The 22,840-nt window shown below is 39.5% G+C and overlaps 2 protein-coding genes across 17 annotated transcripts in view; one reads left to right on the forward strand and one right to left on the reverse strand.

Moving 5' to 3' along the window:
• LOC111932990 (uncharacterized) overlaps positions 1 to 18,206 on the reverse strand; it is a 72,058-nt gene extending 53,852 nt beyond the window's left edge. For 2 of the 5 annotated variants that reach the window (XM_086841722.1, XM_086841721.1), the window contains exons 1-3: positions 18,136 to 18,195; positions 17,842 to 18,048; positions 369 to 465 (exon numbers count right to left, since the gene is read on the reverse strand). In XM_086841722.1, coding sequence (XP_086697848.1) covers positions 421 to 465; positions 17,842 to 18,048; positions 18,136 to 18,195 — 312 coding nt within the window. In that variant the 3' untranslated portion in view covers positions 369 to 420. Of the gene's footprint in view, positions 1 to 368; positions 466 to 17,841; positions 18,049 to 18,135 lie in introns of all 5 variants that reach the window. The other 3 variants (XM_086841723.1, XR_015273703.1, XM_086841719.1) reach the window with 3 other exon arrangements.
• Positions 17,936 to 22,840, forward strand: part of NFIA (nuclear factor I A) — a 404,462-nt gene continuing 399,557 nt past the window's right edge. For 11 of the 12 annotated variants that reach the window (XM_086841711.1, XM_086841689.1, XM_086841693.1 and 8 more), the window contains exons 1-2: positions 18,166 to 18,299; positions 18,821 to 18,915. The gene's annotated coding sequence lies outside the window, so the exon portion shown is untranslated. Of the gene's footprint in view, positions 18,093 to 18,165; positions 18,300 to 18,820; positions 18,916 to 22,840 lie in introns of those variants that run through there. The other variant, XM_086841691.1, reaches the window with a different exon arrangement.

Genomic DNA, 22,840 nt, shown 5'->3' on the forward strand with positions numbered 1-22,840 from the left:
TAGAACCAAAAGAGTCCCATTTTGTTCAGAATGTAGAATCACACTGATGGAAGAAGAAAGTTCTCTGTCCCTTCAAGAACTGCTCTGTTATAAAGGCAGAAAATTTACCCTTTCTTCATGGCTTTTTTTTTGTTATGTGAGATAGTATCTCTCTGTCTGCATAGAAATTTCCTGAAGTCTCTTTATCTTTTATGGACTGTCCATGCTTTTAAGATAAAATCTAGAGGTCCATATTGAAATTTAGAGCCTGTTGATATTTCCAGAAGTCTACACTATATTTTTCTAAGTAACTCTCACTATTTTTTTGCTTTAGCTTCCCAGGTTCAGAGACATGGCCATGGGCATATAATAAACAGACCCAACTGTACCTTTAGAATCAAGCCTTTTTCACAGAACCACATCCACAGACAATTTTGGCTCTCAGTAAACAGCAGGATTAATAACCTCATCTCCTACACATAATTTCTGAAACAGAGAAGAAAAATGCATATTATAAAACCACACTTATTTAAGAGAAGTTGGATTGTAGAAACACTGACTTCACTTTGAACACACTTGTGAATGTCACTGTAAAAAGTAAAAAGCAAAGGTCCTTAGTAAAATTCAGTTTTCTGGGGGCCACAGTTTGACAATTAGAGACCAGTCAGTGCTCAGGGGAATTTTTTTCCAGTCCTGACTCAGACTTAAAGGGTTTAATGAAGACTGACCAGTAACTTTTAAAAAACCTAAAAAAAAATGTAGATAACACAGTAAATTAGGCACAAATGCAAGTGATCATGTTCAAAAAAACAAGGTATTTTATGCACATTTAATAAAATATTGATATCTTTGCTGAGATATGGTGCTTGTAATCCAAAATAACAGTGTCAAAATTCAGCCTCACATGAGATATCTGTGCCCCATGTATTTAAGCAAATGTGGACTTGAACCAAAAACTGTTCTTAAAATTCTGCATGGATGTTTAGTGGTAAAATGACTTTTTATTTTCAAAGTGTGTCATATCCATTTGCATTCTGGCCAGTCCTCCAGTATTGAGAACCATATGGCTGTTGTTTTAAACAGGTTGAACTCTTTTCAAAATCCATTATAGGGAGCGTGCTAAACACCAGCTTTCTGAAATGAACAGAGCATTTATTCAGCCCTGTCTGTGTCAGGACTTACATGTGTGTAGGGAATTCATGGAACTTTCACCTTCATCAATAACAACAAATGTTGTCAGGACACAAAAGGTATATTTAATACAATAAGAATATAGAGAATATAGTTTGGATTGGAATTAAAAGTTTTAATTGCATATCTGTCTATTAAAAATCCCTGCTTAACAACAAGCAAAAGGAAACAGAGTTAGGATGGAGGTGTGATCCCAAGCTACGTGACTTGAAAGTAATACACATCCCAATGTTTGGTAATTTCAGAGATGTGAACTTCATTATGGCCTGTGCCTACAATCCCTCATTCAATAGCAATAATAATTACTATTGTTATGTATTATAATAAACCACATATAGCTAACAGTGATATCTGATATCCAAAGTGGGTCTCTCCAAGAAGAGAATTTCTTAGATGACATTCCCCCTGCCCCAGACATCCTTTCTGTGCTGAGTCACCTGACTTCCCAGGATATCTGACTGGGAATAGGGCACCTTGCAGCCTCCCTGATCATTTCTTAATATATTTTATTGTCACACATTCCTGCCTCATTCCTGAAAAGCTAATCCACTACTCCCAGAGCATTACAACTGTTTGAAATAATCTTTAAAATTATCACTAAATACTGCATCTCTCACTACTTAATCCTAGGTTCAGTGATAGGACTGATTTATCAAAATCCTGTTGATATCAAGGAGATTGTTTTGCTTAAGGTGAGTGCAGAATTTGTCTATTCATTATTACACCACATAAGTGGTAAGGTAATTATTTCCAAACTCTCACTCAGCATGTGGCCAGGTGACTCAGCTATTTGCTTTGTTTACTTACATCCTTCTGCAGTTAATTACAAATTGTTGGTCCCAGCTCATGACCACAGAAAGAAAAAAACCACTGCACCCTCAAGTGTAGGAAATCATGTTTTACAAGGCTCCCGAAGAGCTGGAAACTCAAGTTTGATCTCTCCAAACAGTGACAAGGCTAAAGAACAAAACAAACTCATGCAAACCAGGGAAAATGCATCTTGGGGAAGCCCCGACTTCTTGCACCAGGTTACTTTGTGCAATACACTGATGCTAACCTGATACAGCACATAACTGGAGAACTCAAGTTATATAAATGAAATCAGCTGTCTGACTTCTTTAAGATAAATGATGTTATTACAGTATAATTGTATAACCCCGTATAGCTTACAGCAGCAAAAGGATGTGTATTTCACATGCCCTACTATAATTACATACCCATTATAATTTTGCAGTTAGTTGCTATGAGCTCTGGTCATGAAAACATGCCAATTTTGTATGGGATTGAAGTCTGCCTAATTTTAGCAAATTGAGAGCTGCACAAAAGAAAAGAGATAAATACTATGTTGTTATTTTTCATTAGAGAATTGCTATATTAAGAGGCTGTGATCCAGCTGTGTTTGTTTAAATAAAAGTGTGATTTGAATACCTCCTACAGCTATGTTCCTGCCAATGAATAAAAGATAAAATGCGGCTCTCGTTGGATGTTAGTCTCCGAGTTCTAGCTGACTCAGAGATTTATTGTTTAACATAAGGAAGTGAAAAGCATGTAGAGCAGACCACACACAGGGCTCTTTTGTGTATTGTTTCAAGCCATACCACTAATAGATTTGTTCCACCAAGGCTTGCAGCAATTCAGCTGTGCTAAAATGCTCCACTTAACTGTGAAAAAAATAATAATAAAATAGTAATTATGTCTCGATGGCAAATGCAGCTTAGACCAACACCACGAGTAGTGTAAACAGGAACTAATACCATTCAAAGCTGTATGTTATCATCATTATGATAATGAAATTAAGCTTTTATTTCCAAAAAACAAGCCCTTAACATACTACTCAGTGTCTGTATAAACACACTGACTTCCTCTCATAGCCTGATATGACTCTGTAGTTGCTGAGCTAATATCCTTCTAACAATACTTATAAATAAATCTACATATAAATACATACACAAAATGTACAGTGCACTCCAGCAGCCTGAAACCTATCACAGACGACTTGGAACTCCTTGTGTGTTGGAAGAGCCTTTTACAATGCAAATAAAAAGATGTGTATAAATAGTCCTTGCTTTGTAGCTGCTTGTTTTGTAGGTTCCTTCACGGTAATCTTAGATGGAGGCACATCATTTTCCAGGAGCTGATATGTTTGAATGGATTTCATTATGGGCAAGTGCAGCAGTGAGTGGCTGTGTGCCAGTCACAGCCGACTACCGAAGGGCTTGGGTTGTCAAAGGACTCACTTGGGCTGTCGGAGTTCATTTAAATAACACAAGGTTCTCCAGTTTGGGAAAAAATAAAAATAATGAAAAAAACAAAAAGGAAAAAAAAAAAAAGGCAAGGAAAGCAGGGCTTTTTTAACTGTTATATTTACATTGGATTTACACCTATAATGGACTGAGAAATTACATTACATATGTATAGATTTGTGCAGTGATCAGCAACTATATTCCAGACTTGCAATAATCTGAGTTACAGGCTAACAAGGAGGCACCATGTTCCTTGAATAAAACAGGGCAGAGTGCAGGGTATCCAAAAGGACCGTGTGTGGTCAGCCTGAGACTTGGACTGTGTGTTCGGAGAAAAATCTTGAATCTAAATCTTGCATTTTAGATGAGAAAATGGGACTTTGTGCCCAGAATTGATCTAGTCTAGGGCAGGAGAAAAGCAAGGAGAAAGACCAGAAACCTGATACTACTCACTGCCCTTTGGGCAAACAGCACAGTCTGCACGTGCACAGAAGAACCAGCAGTTCTTGGTGCAGCGCAGGCAAATGCTCCATTCTCCTCTCCTCACTTCCCCACGGATGCAGAGGATGAGCCACAATTCAGAGCTGACCTGGAGCCACCCAGTCCCAGGAGCAGAGCAGCATTCACTGCTCTTTGCCCCAGCCTGCACCCTAAGAACTGCCCAGAGCCTACGAGCGAGTTGAAGCTGCAAGATGTGTGTTTTGAAGATACAATCTCAGCTTGTTCTCCAGGACTTCATGCTTCAAACTCTCAAGACTCTTAACAACAATATCCTGTCTGCTTTTTATGTAGCACCTGTCAACCCAGAGGGACCAAAAGCACTTCAAAAACTCTATGTGGTTGCTGCTGTTAAAAAACTCAGGAATCACTGCTTGAGTTGCCTGCAGGAGGCTGAAATGTAGGATATTTAGCATTAAAGAAGAGCAAATAATTATCTATGAATAATTTATCCCCTCAAATCAGCTTCTTTTTGACTTTATTGAACATCTGCAAATAGGTCTCAGACTCACTCTTAGCTTTATTTGATGGTTTCAGTTCACTTTTTCTTTTTTACATCACTGCATATTTTCATGAACCATCATCTACCTAAAAACATGGAAGAGAGAAAAGAAGAGCAAAATTTAAATTACCTGACTATAAAAACAACAGAAACCACTAATGTGTAATGAGGAGAGACAGAAACTTCAAACAAAATGATGGGCAAAAAAAGCACTGAGTAAAGGGCTGGAAAGACATGAGCAAGAACAGATGAGAGTGAATTGTCCAGGACACAGCTGGACAGAGACATTTTATGGAGATATTGTACAGCAATGGCATTTTGGAGCTCTAGGCTGAAAGGAGAAGAGGCTCTGGGAGAAACTGGAAATGAGGTTGTTTGGATATGCATGTCTGGGAGCAGAGAAGCTATAATCATCAGGATGAAAGGAAGAGAAGGTATGAGTAGAATTTAGGGAGGGAGACATCAAACCTGTAGCACGACAGAAGCCATTTCTGAAGCTATGATTAATTCACAGCTTAAAATGCATTAATTTAGACTTTCTTCTTCCTGCTCAGAACTTTTCTGTCAACACACTTAGTTTATTTGAAATGGTTGAAAATTTTTCTGAAAATCTGTTTCATTTAGAGTTTGATGATAAGATATTTGTTTTCACATGTTTTCAGTTAGACAGTGTGCACAGTATGGGATGGGATGTCCCAACCATGTGAAACAGATGCTTTCCTAAGCAAGAGGAGGGAAACCAAAGCTTGCTATGTGAATGCTTTCTACTATACTTAACCTATGTTAGAGTGAAATTCTATTTATATATAGGTATATATTATGCAGGGTAAGCTCAGTGAAAAATTGATTGGATGCCTTTTTTAAATTGGTGCACATAAGGTTTTGTCTCAGGATAAAATTCAGAATTCCTCAAGACAAGGTGAAGCAGATATAGAATAACTTGAATAAATTCTCCAAGGAGAGAAGTAGAAGAAAGAATTGTTCCTGACTTCTCTGACTTTCTAACAAAAGTCTTCCTTCACCCTCCTGGGATTGGCTTGTGACAGAGGACTATCCTAGAGTCCAAAAGCCTTCTTAGATTTGCTGTTCTTGCTGTTTAACATTATTGGTTTTACTTTTTGCTGGTTTTCTAAGGATCTACCAGCACAGTAATGCTGACATTTCACTATTTTCTAGGCTTTACTGTTTGAACCCTTCACCTTTCCCCCTCTTTTTACTGCTGGCAAGGTTTACTTGCAGTTGCAAAAATACCAAGGAGCTGATTTTCTAGCTGTGACTGAACTTAAATAAACTGAAAGAAGCAGAACTATTGTAGGATTAAAGCAGTTCAACAGTTTACAATGTGAAATGATTTAAGTTTTGACACATTTCCTATCTTTCCTTATCGAAATATACCACAAATAACAGCTCAGCGTGGTAGTGCTGACAGCAGTCACTGCCTGCTGAAGGTTCAAGCACCCAATGCAGGGATCCCAATGGCTGAGCAGCATCTGCCAGGAGCAGCCCAGGCACTTCTGTACACGGGCAGGAGATGGCAACAGGATCTGCTGGGAAAGGCTTCATTCCTCAATGCTTCCGAGCATCTGGAGCTGTGGATAACCCCAGCACAGACACTGGAACCAGAACACACAGCAGGTCACCCATTTCACATAGCACAAAATGCATCCCAACCAAAAGCAGGTTCTTTGCTGTAGAAGAATGGAAAGTTATCAGCCATGACTGGGAACAGGAGGCTCTCCAGATTCCAGGAGCTGAGCACATACAGCTAAACCCACCTAAAATCCAGGAAATTAAGATCATAATATCATAGGATCATTAAGTTTAGAGAACACCTCCAAGGTCATCAAGTACAGCTCTTGACCAAGTGCCACCATGCCCACTAAACCATATCATGAGATGCCACATTCACTCATTTTTTGAATACTTCCAGGAATGGTGAGTCCTCTGGTTCCAATGAGGAGCCTGTTCTAGTGCTTAACCATTCTTTCAAAGAATAATATTTTCCTAATATCCAACCCAAACCTCCCCTGGCACAACTTGAGCCTATTTCCCCTTATCCTGCCCCTTGTTCCCTGGGAGCAGAGCCTGAACCCCACTTGTAGAGAGCAAGAAGGTCCTCTCTGAGCCTCCTTTTTTCCAGGCTGAGCCCCCCCAGCTCCCTCAGAGGACTTAAGTTCCAAACCCTTCACCAGCTTTGTTGCCTATCTCTTGACAGTTCCAGTCAAGAACTGGAACTCTTCTACCTGCAGCCAGATCACTACAAACTGCCTCTTGTATCTAGCCAGCTCAGAGGAAAATAGAAACCCTAAAGCATGGAATTAAATAAACACCACACAAACATAACAGAACTTGTTCAAATCTCTTTTCACCACTCTTTTGTGAGTAATGAACCAACAAACCAAAACAGCCCAGATGACATGATCAGAAACAGTGGTTTCAAGATTGCCATTATCCTGTTTTACAATCTCATTCATTAATTCATTAAAGTTGCTCTTGAAACTATATCCTTTTGGTGAGGCCATTCTAGAACTTCTGGCAGCTACAAACTGACTTCTAATTCCTGGTCTAAAAATATTGAGAACAATATATATTCATTTGATATTGTACCAGCTTCATGTTACCTCTTGTTAGGCAGCTAAATTAAACATTCTGATGTTCCAACACAGTGTTAGGAAGTTCACATGTGTTACAGCTGCTTCTCAGAAACATTTGTGGTAATGTAGGAGAATGGGACTTCATTGTGCTGAGTGCTACAGAAATACATAGAAAGAAACAGCTCCTGCTATGCAAAATAGAAATGGCATGTAGAACTTGGGGACATAGGGGACTAGTATAATGGTGTATACATTTTTAATGTACTTTAAAAATGTGGATATTATTAATCTCTCCTCCCTCTCCATGTCTCTTTCATGGATTGATTTTATTTTGTTATCACAGAGGTGTCACTTGAGAACCAAAAGAAAAATAATCTTTACTGGTGTCATTTGTTTGGACCATCTGAGAGAGCTAGAGTTGTTTAGGCTGGAAAAAAGGAGGATCAGGGGGGACCTCCTCACTCTCCAAGACCCCCTGACAGTAGGGTGCAGCCAGGGAAGATTGGACTCTGCCCCCAGGGAGCAAGCGACAGGACAGGAGGAAGCAGCCTCAAGCCCCACCAGGGGAGGTTTGGGCTGGGTATTAGGGAAAATCTCTTTACCAAAAGGGTTGTCCAGCCCTCCCACTGACTGCACAGATCAGTGATGGACTCCACATCCCTGGAGGGATTTAAAAATCAGATAGATGTCATTCTTGGGAACATGGGTTATTGGTGGCCTAGGCAGCGTTGGGTTAGTGGTTGGACTTGATGAACTTTGAGGGCTTTTCCAGCCTCAATGGCTCTATGGTCCTACGGCCAAATGGATGATAAGTCCATGAGAGAGAAAGGACTTATATCCTTGTTTTCTGGGTCAGAGACTGAAATGGATCAAACCTGACCATTGCAGGTTGCAGACCTGAACTGCAAGGGAAAAGTGGTACAGTCAAGGATCATAAACAAATAGAATGAGAGAAATATTAAGGATATGTTAGGAGTTAACTTCTGTCTGTAAAGCATTTCAGTTATAGCAAAATATCCTGGAAAACACATCTGTGCTCTGAGATGTGTGTTGAGAAACAGTTCAGAAGTAGAATTTCAGAAACAGTGCATGTAAAGACAACAAGTGAATGTGCTGAATGGCCAGGTTAAAAAATGGGCAAGAGGTATGAAGAAAAAAGAGGAAAGCAAAAATGAAAAGGGCTCTGGGTCACTCTTACTTGGAGGCAGAAAAAAGGACAAAAAATAATATTTAAGGAATAAAAGAAAGAAATCCTGAATAATTCCTCTTAGAAAAGAAATGCTAGCCTATGTGCCCTGCCCAAATTTCCACTCTCCATTGTTTTATTTCAATTTTTCACACAGATAAAGATATTTCCCATATTTTTTTTTGTTCTATTTGGTTTTATAATGTTACCTGATATATTCCACATGGTGATGAATGTTTTTCAAAAATGCCTGCTGTACTATATACATCACTTGATTAAATGCATGAGTGTTAGGGATGAGAGATACTGCTCAACAAAGATCTATTATTAATGTTCTTGGACCATCAGTGCAGAACACAACAATCATTTTCATTGTAAGGTTTTATCTCTCCTCTCCTTCCACAGAAATGGTGAAGTTTCTCATGCAAGAGCCACAAAGCAGGTTCAGGAGGGAGCCTGGCTACAAGTACGTATGGATTTTGGATACAGTTTTGTTATGCCTTACTTCAGCAGAATATCCAAGGCAACAAAGAGAAAGGAAATGTGAAACCGTCCAAAGCACTGGCTGAGCCGTAGCGCCAGGGGGGGAAGAAAGCACAGAGAGACAGAGAATGCCTGAAATGTCTGCAAAATGTAACTCAATTATCAGAGATCAGCCATAACAAGGAAAAAAAAATCACATAAGGCTGTATGAGCTATAAGTATCAAATAGTTACGTTTACTGCATTTATAAACAGATATCTTTTGGCAGGAGACTCAAAGAGGCCTCCACAAGGCACGAGAATCTGGGCTTGAATCCATTCACTCTGTGAATTAATTGACTTGGTTTGAACTCTACTGTTTTCAGTTGGAGAATTCACTGTGAACATGTTGTACATATCTCAGATATCAAATAGCAAATGTACTGAAGCCAGATACTGAACTGGAGCCAGAAATTTTTCATTAATCAGTATTGTATGCTTTCTGTGAATAGGAAATAGAACAACAACAAAAAGCAGACAAGAATGGGGAAAATATTTTTCTCTCTCTCCCTGTTTCTACACCCCCACATATGCTATTATTATTACTCAGTATTTACATTGCAGTCACACCCAGTGGTTCCAACCGTGCAGGAGCCCTGCAGCGCTAGGTACTGTACAAAATAAATACACTTGAAGAGACAATGGCTGCTCTCAAGAGCTTAAAGTCCAAACAGATGGGACAGATGAGAGAGAGGTGTAGAAAGGTGACTGAGGTGGCCAGAGGTCAGACAGTGAGTCTGTGTAGAAGCTCAGAATCCTTTTCTAGGGGGAAATCCTGAAATAATTGTCAAAACCTGTAAGTTTTAGTGGAGAAAACAGTTCATCCCACACCACCAGTAACCATTCCCCACCAGGCTCCAGCAGCTCCCCAGTGCTGCATATCAAAATTCACTTCCAGGCAGAAAGGGTAGCTGAAAATCACAATAACACATTATAATATCACACTCACATGCTTTTGTGAAAGGGCAGATTTAGCAGGGAGCTGAGAGCACAGTAGCCCTCACCACCATCTGACAGAAAAGAGGCTGCCCCCCCTCCATGTACTCCTTTAACGAATCCATTAATTTCCTCATGATTTACACCATCCAAGAGGTCAGAACCAATCCTTGGCAAAGCACGACACAACTGGCAGCCATCAGAAACAAAAGCCACCCCTCCTTTTGGGCAGCCAGACAGAATACAGACATTTTGCAAAGCACCTTCTTTTGCTCAGCAAACCCAGTGGTTCCCATCCTTGCTGTACCCAAGTGAGGTGGTGACAGAGTCTGTATTTACTGCTCATTGTGTTCTCTGCTTCAGCCTCATCTCCCACATAACCTGTCCTGAGTAAAGCTTCACCACGGTGTGGTTTAGATTGTGATGTGCCATAGCCAGAAATATTTATTTGGAAAAAAACTGCAGGAATATAGCCTAAATACATGAAGATTCTGCTGGAATTTGATCATGGCTTCTCTGTCTTGTCCCAGATTTTTAAGCTACCTATTTGCAAGCCAAATATATACATAAAAGGGAAAGCACATTACACAGTTGCTGGAGGGAAGGATATTCCTACTTATACAAATGAGCAGGGGGAAATTGAGACAGAGAGAAGAAGACCACAACCAGGAAAATAAATGAGCAGATGGAGAAAACAACAAATGAGGAAATAACACCAGGCAGAGTCATGGCTGTGATTCCAGACGGCCCACCTGCACATGTTTTATGGGGAGCATGCATAAGAAGAAGAATATTTCCATTGGCCATCTCAGTGTTTGCTTCCCATTACTGGCACATCCTATTTGCCCTAAATCCTGCTGAATGCTGGAAAGAATACAGAAACAAGCAAAAATAACAACACAAAGGGTTTATTAATGTCTCTGGGACTTACAAGTCTGCTGGCAGCAAACTGGGGAATCCTCTCAGGGAACCCACTGACCCAGAGCTCTTCCCACTTCATTCCCCTTGAATTCTGACCCCAAGCATCCCATTAACCTCATCTCCAGCTCTTTTGGAAATCAGAAAAAACTTACAAAATCATTTGACTCCCTAAACCACTGACCTTTGAAATTGCATTCATACTTTAAAGGCCCAGTCCAGAATAGCCTACTGTGAACAGAAAGACACAGTCTATATTTAACCCATTAATCAGAACGATGACAGGGTACATATAAATTCCACATATGTTATCTAGTTAACTGCCAGGTATAAACCCATTATTAACCCCAAATATATAATGCATGTGAAATTCAACTGTTTTGTCTTTAGCAGGATTTTAACATGGTTTAGCTCAGACTAGCTTAATTATTTTTTATTTTTTTTTATTTTGTGAAGATATATACAGCATTTGAGCAATTGTTTGGAGAATTCTCTCTATCCTGTTCTGCAGAGCTCCTTACCTGAGATTTATCAAAGATTGGTGATCCTACCTCATCTTGTCAGGAAGCACAGTTTGCTTCTGACTTTTGAATTTTTATTGTTTACATAAAGTGCTCAGAATAGTTCCAGGCATGTGCACTCCAGCTTCCTGAGCAAGAAAATGTACATCAATTCCCAGCCCTTCTGCCCAGTAACCCTTTCTACAGATTTAGGAAGGTGGACAAACACCAAGGAAACACAGAAAGAAAGCATGAACACTTTTTTTTCCCCATAATGGCCCACTTTCCCCCCAAACAATGACCCTGTATTTGCACAATTAATTGGAACAGAAAGGAAAGAAACCATCATTTTCCCGAATTTCAAAGCAGAATCTCTAAGTGTCTCCCATAGTTAAAATTAACCCCTCTTCCATGTATATGGAACTCCTGTTTATTTATAATGATAAAAACTTTGGACAAATGAAAATGCAGCTTACAAATTCAATAATATAAGGAAAAGGTCTTTGTTACTTCGCAGAGTAATTTTCTGTTTAATCTTTTTTTACTGTTTTGTTTGATTTTTTTTCAAATGGTTCCCCAAATCACTAAGCTTCCTCTGGCAAAAGGAATACAACTCACTAAGAATTGACCTCCAAAAGCAGTAAGAGACCCTGACACAGCTATCTATGCTCATAAAGTATGCAAACTGTATTCTTCCTTCCAGCACCCATTTAGTTTGTTCCAGAATAAACATATTTGCTTGTAGCCAAGTCTGAAGAAAGTACAGTCAATAGACAGATGTGTTATATGTTTGGGTAAGAGAGTCCATTTCCTCTCCATGTCACCTCCCATTTCTGGTAGTTCTATACCCTAAATAAAGTATCACTAAAATCCCTTATTTGGCATGGGAGATTGCCAGCTGTTGAATCTAAAGCAGTTTAATTTAATCTAGACTACAACTGTCTGGTTCAAATGAAATATGAATATTTATTGTTACTAAATACATGAATTATTTACATTATTTATATTAGCCAGAAAAAGAGTTGCAAGCATCTTTAAAACAAGAGATGGTTATGCTGCTAACTGTAAAGAGTGAGAAATATTAAAATATTCCTAAAATATTTTATGTATTGATTGAGCATACACAGTTTGCATACAATCTAGTTTTGGGAATATATATAAAAACATATATATAGGTATGTATGTATGTATACATAAGTATATCTAAATAGGCCAGGAACTGAGGGAAGGGCAATGTTCTTGATACTGAGGGGATCAGAATCCTGCAGGATTAAAGCCAGGCAAAGTAGGAAAGAAGCAGATGATAATAAGCAAGAAACTGGGACCGGGAAAAAGTCTACAGTGTAAGTGTCCATAGGAAAGGGAAGAGTGGCAACAAATGGGAGAATTTAGGAGGACATTTAGGGAGAAGTCACAGAACCTGGAAAGGAGTGAAGAGCAATTCACTCAAGTGCAGTCAAATAAAAAACACGGAAGAAATTTGAAGCTGAGAAACTTGTTATAGGTGGTGATCCTGAGAAAGGGGAGCCTTCCCATTTGGTCTCTGTAGCAGGCAGACAACTGCTGCTAACAGCCTGTCTACAATTTGAAGGGAGGAGCAGGGGTTGTGGGAGTGAAGACACCCAAGGATTCAGCCTGAATGAGAATGGCTGGAGCGCCGGCTGCAGTCCCAGCTCAGTGCTAACCAGCGCTCCTACTAAAAAATCCATCTCCTTTCAGAAATGTGGAGCCTTCTTGTGTTATTATGCAGCACTCTGCATGTCCAGAAGTGTCTGGGGTCAGCTGTGTGGCATTCACAGCACAGAGCAAAGGGATGCCACGGGAAAATGAAACAGTGTGGTGGAAACAGAGCAAACAGAGCAGCGCTTGGATGGCTGGGAAAGCTGGACAGGCTTTGAACAACAGGAGGAAAAGGATTTATCTGCACCTCCACCCATTTATTTTGACATTTTGACAGTATTTTGATGCAGAGATATGGAGTTTCAGGACTACTTCAGCTAACAGCAAGGAATATCCAATGTGGATGAAATATTTTTCCACATAGTTTGCACTCTGGGGGCAACTTGGACTGCAGGAGACCAATACCCTCCAAGAGGTCACGATCTTGGAGATCTTTGCGTGAACAGAGGCAGCACTGACTTGGCTGTAAAGGTCTGCACTTGGCCCAAACCAAAGAGAATGTGATTTTGCTTTGGAATCTTCATTTTTTCTGGAAGAAAAAAACCCCAAAAAATAATTTAACAGAAACATAGAATCATATAATGATTTGGGTTGGAAGGGACCTTAAAGATTATCTAGTTCTACTGGGGATCAGAATGTTAATGTTAAATAAATGACCGTGGAGAAACTGATGAACAAGTTTTATTGCTAAACAAATATGAAGGACAGCTGCTGTTAAATAATACAGCAAATATCTACGATTTTTCTATATCTGAAAAAAGTCCAATCACTGACTCAATGGTTGTAAAAAATGTTTGTGAATAGAACATTCCATAAAGGCCTATAACAGAGTTCCCAGCATTTGTTTTAGGACTGTCTGTCCTTAAGTTATTTTGACCTAGGGTTGATCTGAATTTTGAAAGGAAAAGCCATTTTTGAGTAATCCCATTCTAGGTAAGCCACAGTCATATACTCACATTGCTGCCTTATCACATAAAATAGCATTGCTGTGTGATCATATGAGGTGCTGGGCAAACCCAAAATGCTGATGGTGCCTGCTCAGGGGCAGAGGCCAGCACAGGACTGGGGCTGCCTTGATGAAACCCTCCAATATTGTGCTCTGTTTCTGCACTTTCTCATGCTGATCAGCAGTCTGGTGACTGAAATAATTCATCTTTAAAGCATAATGCCCTGAGAACAAGCCCTCTGCACTTTCCTGACCTACCAAGTTGTATGAGAGGGTTGGGAAGGTAGATGGAGTTGTTCCTCCTCCCTGCCCTGATCAAGGAGATGCTGAGAACAGCTCCAGCAAATCCACATTTTCCTGCTCTTAGCCAGTGCGTGACCTCTTCAGTGAAAACATACAACACATTATGTAGCTGCTATTAGTAACAGCACTGTAGCCCAGAAACTAAAAAGGTCAGATTAATATTAATTATCTTATAGGTATCAAGTTATATGCCATATATATTCCTAGTAAAGGTCAATATGGCCTTCCCTTATTTTATATCCATCTGCTTCATTAGGTAAGGAAAAGTAAGCTAGATATAATGGATTTTTTGGTAGTTTTAATCAACAATTTCATCAAAAGCACATTTTTCACCTGTGCTAACAACATAATGGAAAACTAGATCAATACATTAATTATACCCACTGCTTTCTAAACTCTATTTTTAAATGAATTATGGTAAGTGTTGTAGAAATAGGAAAGAAAAAACCTATACCAAAAGACATTCACTTTCAATGTCAGGCAAATAGTGTTAAAAATATGTCTACCTATTTTTATTTTTCTAATACTTTCATTATTGTTCCACATAAAAGATCAGAAATTAGGAAGCCTTTAATTGTAATGTCCATTCAATGGCAAACAAGAAGCAGAACTGATTTTGATAGCACATTACACAGAGCGGGGTGAAGTAACAGCAGACTGCTAATGGCAGAAATGGCAATTGCCATATTAATCTGGGGAAAATCCAAAATATTTACTTGTGGGACCTCCTCCTTAGACCACTATGGTGAGGATAAATATCCTCATCATCTCCATCCACCTGAGGTTCTGTGACCAAAACAAAACGAGAGGTCAGAGCTGTAGGGAAGCATCTCAGGAGCCAGGATATTTTTTTTTTAGAAAGTCTGTTTCCATACTGAAAGGCCTATTTGTCTCCCAAGGTGTTGAGTTCTTATGTGTCCCCCAGGACATGGAATTCTTATAAGCCTAGAAAGTAAAAAAAAGCTACAAATCAGTTGAAATTCCTCTGCAGACCTTAGAGGGATTTGAAAAACATTTGTTCTCCAGAGAAAGTAGGAGCTGCAGCTCTCCCCAGTTATCCAACTTCAATAACTCACTATCCACACCTGGAGCTCATCAGACATCTTATATGTGCTCCATTGTACAACAGTACACCATTGTACAACAGTGCAGAGGACAGTGCAGAGAACAAGCAGGCACCATTTTGGGCCAGAAACCTCTACACAACACAACTAATTTACACAGCACAAATCCACAAGCAGCTCTGCCCTGGGGACAGAGCTTATTAATTTGGATGCAAACCTGCAGAAGTGTGGCTGTACAGATTCAGATCCAGCTCATGGAGAAGGAGGAGGGTCTTTCCGTTCTGGCTTCAGTGACTCCTGTTCCATAGTCAGCTGTGACATTTTTAACCTGCAATCTAAGTCAGCTTTATACATGTACAGTAATTACTCAGCATCTGTTCCAGTTTCCTTATCCCAAAAGACAATTCTTTCATCTGCTTGTTTTCCAGCTCTGGGCAATATTGACAAGACTGAAGACAGAGCAAGGAACTAGCTATCAACTACTTTTAAGCTAGCAACTCTTCCACACCAAGGTCTATTCAGCATCATGCTGCACTACTGCTCCCATTTCCTCTCTTCATTCTCCCTGAAACAACACCTCTTTAACACTTATTTCCTAATTCGTTCATATATTTTAAGTATCCACTTAAAAAGGAGAGCTGAGTCCTACATTATTTTCTTCTTCTTCTTGCAGGTTAATTCCCAAAGTCATCTTGCTTCCATGCATTCCCTGAAGCTTCCTGATGCACAAGTCTACACCATTTAGGGAGCTTTAATTACACAGCCTGCTATCACATCCTCTGACCCACAGGACAGGTCAAATTTAAAAACATCTGGGACTAGATTCTTCACTGGTTGTAGGGAAAGGGGAAAATTCTAATCTTCTGACTGAGAAGTGAAGGGAGACCTCTACAAATACTAAACAAATGTCTGAGTGGAATGAATTAAATCTGTTTCTTCATGAATTTGAGGTGCATAAAAGCATGACCTTGGACTGAAGCTTTTCTGTATAGCTGTGTTATTTACTGCAGCTCACCTCTGTGGATTCCCTGGAGCCTCATAAGATGTAAGTTCATGCTGCAGCTTTCCCTCAGCTGGGCAACATCAACATTTTTTGTTAATCTATCTGGCCCCATATTTTTAGGAAATTTGTTAGGACCCACATAGTTTGAAAATTCTGTCATTTCATCACACTTGGTTGGAAAAGGCCACTAGATTCAAAAATTATTAGGGGGTACACAAGGACAGATACATGCACAGAGACAGCCTGATCACAGATGCCTTGTTTCCATAGGAAACCAAACTAAAAATAGACAGTTTCTTAAGTGTTAAAGATGGAATTTTTATTTGTTTTTGCAGTTGGGAACCAAACAGACCCACTATTCACATGGCTGTAGCACATGAGAAATATGAAAGAAAAGTAATCTTAGTTTTTTTCTGATAGAAACCTCAATAAGTGTAATTCAGTGACCAGTGACCCAACAGCCAATTGTCCAAAGGCTGAAATACACTGGGCTGGATGAAAGGCTGCCTATGGGACAGTAACTATGAGCTTTTTTCTCTTTTAGCACTATCACTAAAATAATTTGTTGTTTGCTACCAATGCAACACACAATGACAAAGAATCTGTGTAAATCTCATTGTTATGATTGATCTGTGCACAACTAAGGTTTCTGTTTGGTTTTTCATTCATCAAAAAATGATAAAACAGATGTTAGTGACTCATTTTTTCCCCCATCTAAGTATCAACCTCAACGTGGCATGTGGCAGCAAATGATAGTCAAGCATACCACGAGTGAGAAAGCACAGCTTTATTTATAATCAGAATAATATGGTCACTATAGCCTGCATATGAGCTGTGCAAGGCAACCTTTGCCTGCATCCTCATAGAAGCAGACATCTTACATACAGATGTCTTTAGTATATTTGAGGTGTTTAAGCTGAGTCCCTCAGGGATATTATATAAAGATGTCTATAGGAGAGAGGTGAGCCTCTTGAGCAATGGATAAGAGAGATGGAGAGAGTGACTGACAACTCAGACTATCTGTGTATCATCCAGCTAAACACGTAGGGATCATAGGACCACAAGAACTATATAAATACAGATAATCTGAGAACACCAAAGGATCTTGAAACAGAAGGCTATTTTTAAGGTGTAGTAATAACAAGGAAAGAACTTCCATGGCATTCTCTATGGCAGAATGTGAGATTGTGGTGTGAAAACAACCTTTTAAACCCACTTTTCTTGAGATGGAAGCTGCAGGTAGATCAGGCTGGTTGTGCCTATTGCTACCACCACACCCCAGGTGAGATCTAGCAGTCAATAGCTTAAGAGGCTGAGCACATCATTTTAGCTGTATAGATGTGGATGCCTGGGCCATTGCCAGCAAATAGTGGATACAGCTGCAGATTTCCCTGGAAGCAGTGCCATGGCATTAATTTATTTGTCTTCATGCAACAACAGACAGCCATGTAAACTGGTGTGGAAGTCTGTGCCTCAAACCCCTGTGCAACCCAGCTGCTGTTGGGCCTCAGCTTTACTGTGAGCTCTTTCTACTGCCTACTTCAGAAACATAAAATCGTGGAGTCATTGAGATAGGAAAAGCACTCTCAGACAATCACATCCAAATGTGCCCTCAGCAATGCTGAGGCCACCACTAAACCACGTCCCCGAGTGCCACATCCATACCTTGTTTAAATCCATCCAGGGATGGGGACTCCACTGCTGCTCTGGGCAGCCTGTGCCACAGCTGGACACTTCCCATGAAGAAATTTCCTCTAATATCCAACATAAACCTTACCTGGTGCAACTTGAGGCCATTATGTCTTGCAGGAATAACTAATAACCTTGTGGTTAGTAGCATGCTCAGAGCCCCCGCATGCAGCTGGCAGGCTACAGTGAGGTAGGTTACTGTGAGGGCAGCCATGTTACCACAAGGTTCCTCATCTTCCCGCCAAAATGTTCCCCATCTTCCTGCCACTTTTGCTTTAGGAAACAGAGACATGTTCTGGAGAAAGACAGGGGGAATGTGGAGTAGGTGCGAGACCCGAGGTGAGGGGTGAGCAGGGAGCTGGGGATGGGTGTTTGTGCTGACCAGTGAGGCGGGAGGGAGGGACAGGAGCCCGTGAGGGAGCGCAGCCAAGGCAGCCGCCATGATGGCGGTCTGAGGGAGGGAGCCGGCCGCTGTCCATGAACGAGTTAAAAGTCACGTCTGAAAACTTTTTCCACACCGCAGCTTGGATGCTGGGTAGAGAAAAGGTTAGGAAGTGCTAGCTTAAATCCAGGATGGAGTTTTTCAAGGATAGGTTGTTACACACAGATTGATGCCACACTGTTGTCAACATGCCAGGGGTAGTTTTAGCTGTCAGCTCTGTCAGAGTCTGCCAACCAACTTTAACTTGTTTTCTGACTTTTCCAAATGTTTTCCAAGTTTTTGCTTGCTGTGCTGAGGATAAATTGTCCCTCAGTTTCTGCAAAACCACATTTGTTTACTTGTTTCCTTTTCATCTCCGTTTCTTTCGGTGGTTTTCCCTTTTTAGGGAAAAAAAAAGCACAAAGCTTGCACCTTTGCCCAGCCATAATATAAACACAGTTCACCGAAGCTGCCTCATAAAACCTAAGATTTTGCTCATCCACATTTGTACAATGCACACTTGCCTCCCCCGTGGGCTGGGATGTGCTCCACCACAGCCTGACCAAGGTGAGGGATTGGGCAGCACATTCCAGAATAAACTCAGGAATAAACTGTCTCCTTAGCTTTTTTCTGTGTTTTCCTACAGGTGAAGACTTCTTTCTTCTGGAATGAAAGATTTTGAGGAAAAATTTTCTCTTTTGGTCAGAATTGTTTGACCACATGTGCAAGGGATTGGAGCAGGTAAGCCACAACCCTTTCCCCCTTTCCCAGAGCCTCACTGGACTGATAGCAAATAACTCCATTTGGGAAAACAAATATCTCATTACAAACACAGTAATTACAGTGAAATAACATTTAAGGAATGTTAAAAGGACTGGGGACTTCAAAGATTGAAACATTAGAAAGCTGAAATTAAGACTGCACAAATTCTATGTATGCATTATGCTACGTTTACTCGACTGTGTGGGTTCTTATTCACATATAAGATAGATGGGACAGAAAAACTTCTGTTTTTCCTCACAGTTCAATGTGTGGTCCCAGGCCTTGTTTACTGCCCTGAGTTATTAATTTCCTCTTCAGCTTTTTACAGCACTTTTTACAGTTACATTTACGTATGTTACAAGCAAGATTTAATTTATTTTTGTTATACCACCAGAAGGTGAAGGGAAATGATGTACAGAAAGCAGGAAAAAAAATCCTTATTTTATAATTATTTTAGAATACTTATCACTAGATCCTCACATTAATATATTAATTCAGGGCTAACTATGTATAATATGTTCTTATGACTATTAATTTTAAAAATGCAGCAAAGTAAAAATCTGCAGCAGTTAGATCTGTGCCACCTGAGTGGCACTGGTGAGTTGCTAAATTCAATATTTTTTTTCCTTGTAATCCACTGACTTCACAGTAATAATATGTATAAAAGAGAATATTTGATTCAGGCTACTTTCTATTTTCAGTGTATCTAAAAAAAAAAATCCATCTTTTCAATATACTTATAGTTGATACTTCTTTTTTACTGATAGTTGAGTTTACTATAAATGTTTATGGGAATACCAAGTTAAACTTTATGTGTTCCTGGCATGGCCCTTTATGTCCTCACCTTCAGCTGGTTCAGCACTTCAGTGCTTCTAACTCTGGAGTATCAGTTTGGGCTCTCTGAAAATGAGATAACATATAAGTGACCATACATCACTGACTACATGATTTGCCTATCACCACATGATGACTTCAGTAATCGCACTTAAGAGTCCAGACCTCAGCTGTAAGTGGATTTAACTTTCCTATAACTCCTAAGAATCTTTACCTCATTTATTAGCTCTAGTTTCTTAATATGTGGCGATTCAGATCAGTCTACTTCACTATTTAACTCTGGTTCATCCTAGCATAGGTCAGAACTATGCAAGGAATAAGACAAGAGACTTGTAGAAAAAATAGCACACAATTATGTTATTAAAGATATAATGCATCTGAACAGAGAGAATTCAATTTCAGCTGAAGGAATAACATCGATTCTGTAATCTCTTTTCCCATAAGTCCTTGGCATTAAAAGATGTATAATTTCAGTGCAGTCCCTGCCTGTCATCTTTCTAGAAGGATCATAAATAAAATTGAAAATAGATCTTCCATCACACTGACATCCCTATGGGTCACTCCTCAGTCTGGGATCTTTTGCACCATAGCTTGGACCTCTCTACCTGAGCTAGCAGAGCAGTTAACAGCAGCTTCTATACATGCTGTCCCCATTGGCTTCCAGTTGCAGGTTTCTCCACTTATACCCTTTCCATAGCCAGCTCCAGTCCTTTTTCCCCTTGCTAATTTGTCAGACCTACTTTTTTTATAACCTGTGAGCGTCTCTGGGACAGTATTTGTCCAGTGAAAGGCTACAAAAAAGATCTATGAAAGTCCGCTGAAACCCTTCTCTCTACCAAACTACAGAAAGTTAGTCCTGTCCTCTCAGGTGTGTCCTGGAAAATTAATCAAGATGAATTTTGATAATGGATTAGCGTAAATGTAGTGATGGAGGGTAGAGGGTAGAGGGTAGAGGGTAGAGGGTAGAGGGTAGAGGGTAGAGGGTAGAGGGTAGAGGTTCCAGCACAGATTTGAGGATTAAGTTGGTGAGCGTGAGCTGCTCTGCAGTAACTGCATGTGTGCTAGTTACTCCACTGTAAATTAAATATAACATAGCCCTCTGTAGAATAAACTATTTCACATTTACCTCTATAAACTTGCTTTCATGCTGGCAGTAATTATGGTTTATGTGCTGCAAATTCACATTCAAGCTTAGGTCACTGTCATTTATTTCTAGACCTGTGTGAGAATGAAGTGGCCCTACTTCATGTGAGTTTCACTTTGCAGCAAGGTCACTTGTTGTTCTGCAACCACCAAGTGTTTTGTGAAGGGCAACAGATTCACTATGAATTCACATTTCTATTTAACTTAGAATTTCATACATATCACCAAATAAACAAACACTTTTCCACCTCTTTCAGAGTCATCATCCCGGTCTTTGTGGTAAGTCCAAGGCAGAACTATCAGGGTTTTCTCACTCCAAGTCATATAAAGCATAACAGTAAAACATGCAAGGGGAGGTTGTACATGATATATCACAAAATGTGGTTTGGCACCCAGCACAGTAACAGTTTAAGGAACAGGCTGTTCTTTAAATAATATGCTTTTGTTTTCATGTTTTAATTCTTCATGCTGCTGATTTAGAGCAAAGGTTTTTTTCTTAAAAAAAGAAGAAAAAGTAGATCCTTATCTAATGCATCAAAACAGAAAAGTATGTAGTTTCTTTGTCAAACATTTCAATAAAGGATTCAACTTTCTCAAGGGGCTCTTGTAGAATTCACATTGGAATAGGATTCTGGGTGGGTGTTTTTCATTTTAACCAGAGGCTGAGTTTTCAATTGTTGATGCATGCAGATATACATGCACAAATTCACATGCCTGACTTGAAAAATCTGATCTTAAACACACAGCAAGTGAGTGAATGGTGTGGGGGACTGAAGAAAACTTCATTGTTCACCTAAAAATATCAAAAGAACCATGACCTGAGAGGTGCCTGTCACCAGACTTTAGCAGAGGTCAAGGGTGTGATGTAATTGTCACCTTTGGAATTTGGTAGTGTGTTATGTCACTAAACACAGACCCAGCAGTTAATCCTTAAAAATTATTAGAGGTTCAAAGCTGTACTTCATTATGACTGTTTTTGTTTCTCTCCCCCTTTTTAGAAGGAAGTTTATTTTCTGTCTTACTGGGTGTTTATTCTGAAGACATTGTAGAGCAACTCCTGACTTAAATTTTAAGTCTGCAATAGTATTACAGGTAACAGAGGAGTTTAATGTGTTGTGAGAGGAGTTGTTTGATAATGCCACTACCATGAGCTTTCCTGTATTTGCAATACACAGCAAAAAATAGCTCAGTGATCAATTTTTCAATTCCATCGCAAAAGAAATACTAAAAAAAAAATGTGCTCTGCATCATCTCTGAATTTAACATTCAAATGTAAATTAATTCATTTTCCCCCCTATCTGTATCACTTAAAATTTCTCAGGAGTCTTCTCTTACAGGTTTAGGTAAAATTTTTAAAGACAGCCAGTTCTGAGGGGAAATTCTAAAGTATTCATAACCAAAAAAAGACAGATTTCCTGAAATCAGAAGTTTTTATTTTGAATAGAACCAGAAAAAAAATTACTTGCCATCTATATTTTTAGCATATTTTTTCCAAATTATTGACCAAATCTGTTCTAAAAGAGGAAAAAAAAATTTTTCAAAACTGTCTACAAAAGCCCACCTGATTATATTTTTCCCATTCCACTTATGATGAAAAATAATATAGAACAAATTTTGACTTCTTTCTTTAATAACAGACAATTAATAGAGAAAAGGCAAAAGTAAAATGTATTTTCACAAGATGGAGCCTTTGAAAGCAAGTTCTCATCTGTCTTTGTGGAAATAACTTATTATTCACTAAAATGTGGTGATAAATAACCAAGGTATCTGGTCTTCAGCAGTACCTGGAATATTATTGGGTGAACCTACAAATATGGGGCTTGCAGCAAGGACTAAAGGGGAAACACGTGGGAAAATTCCTTATTTGGTGGACTAAAAGCAGTGAACAGCCACCCAGATTGTTAAACCAAGTGTAGACTGAACATGA

The sequence above is a fragment of the Cyanistes caeruleus genome, chromosome 9 (assembly GCF_971803275.1).
Source record: "Cyanistes caeruleus chromosome 9, bCyaCae1.hap1.1, whole genome shotgun sequence".
Lineage (NCBI taxonomy): Eukaryota > Metazoa > Chordata > Aves > Passeriformes > Paridae > Cyanistes > Cyanistes caeruleus.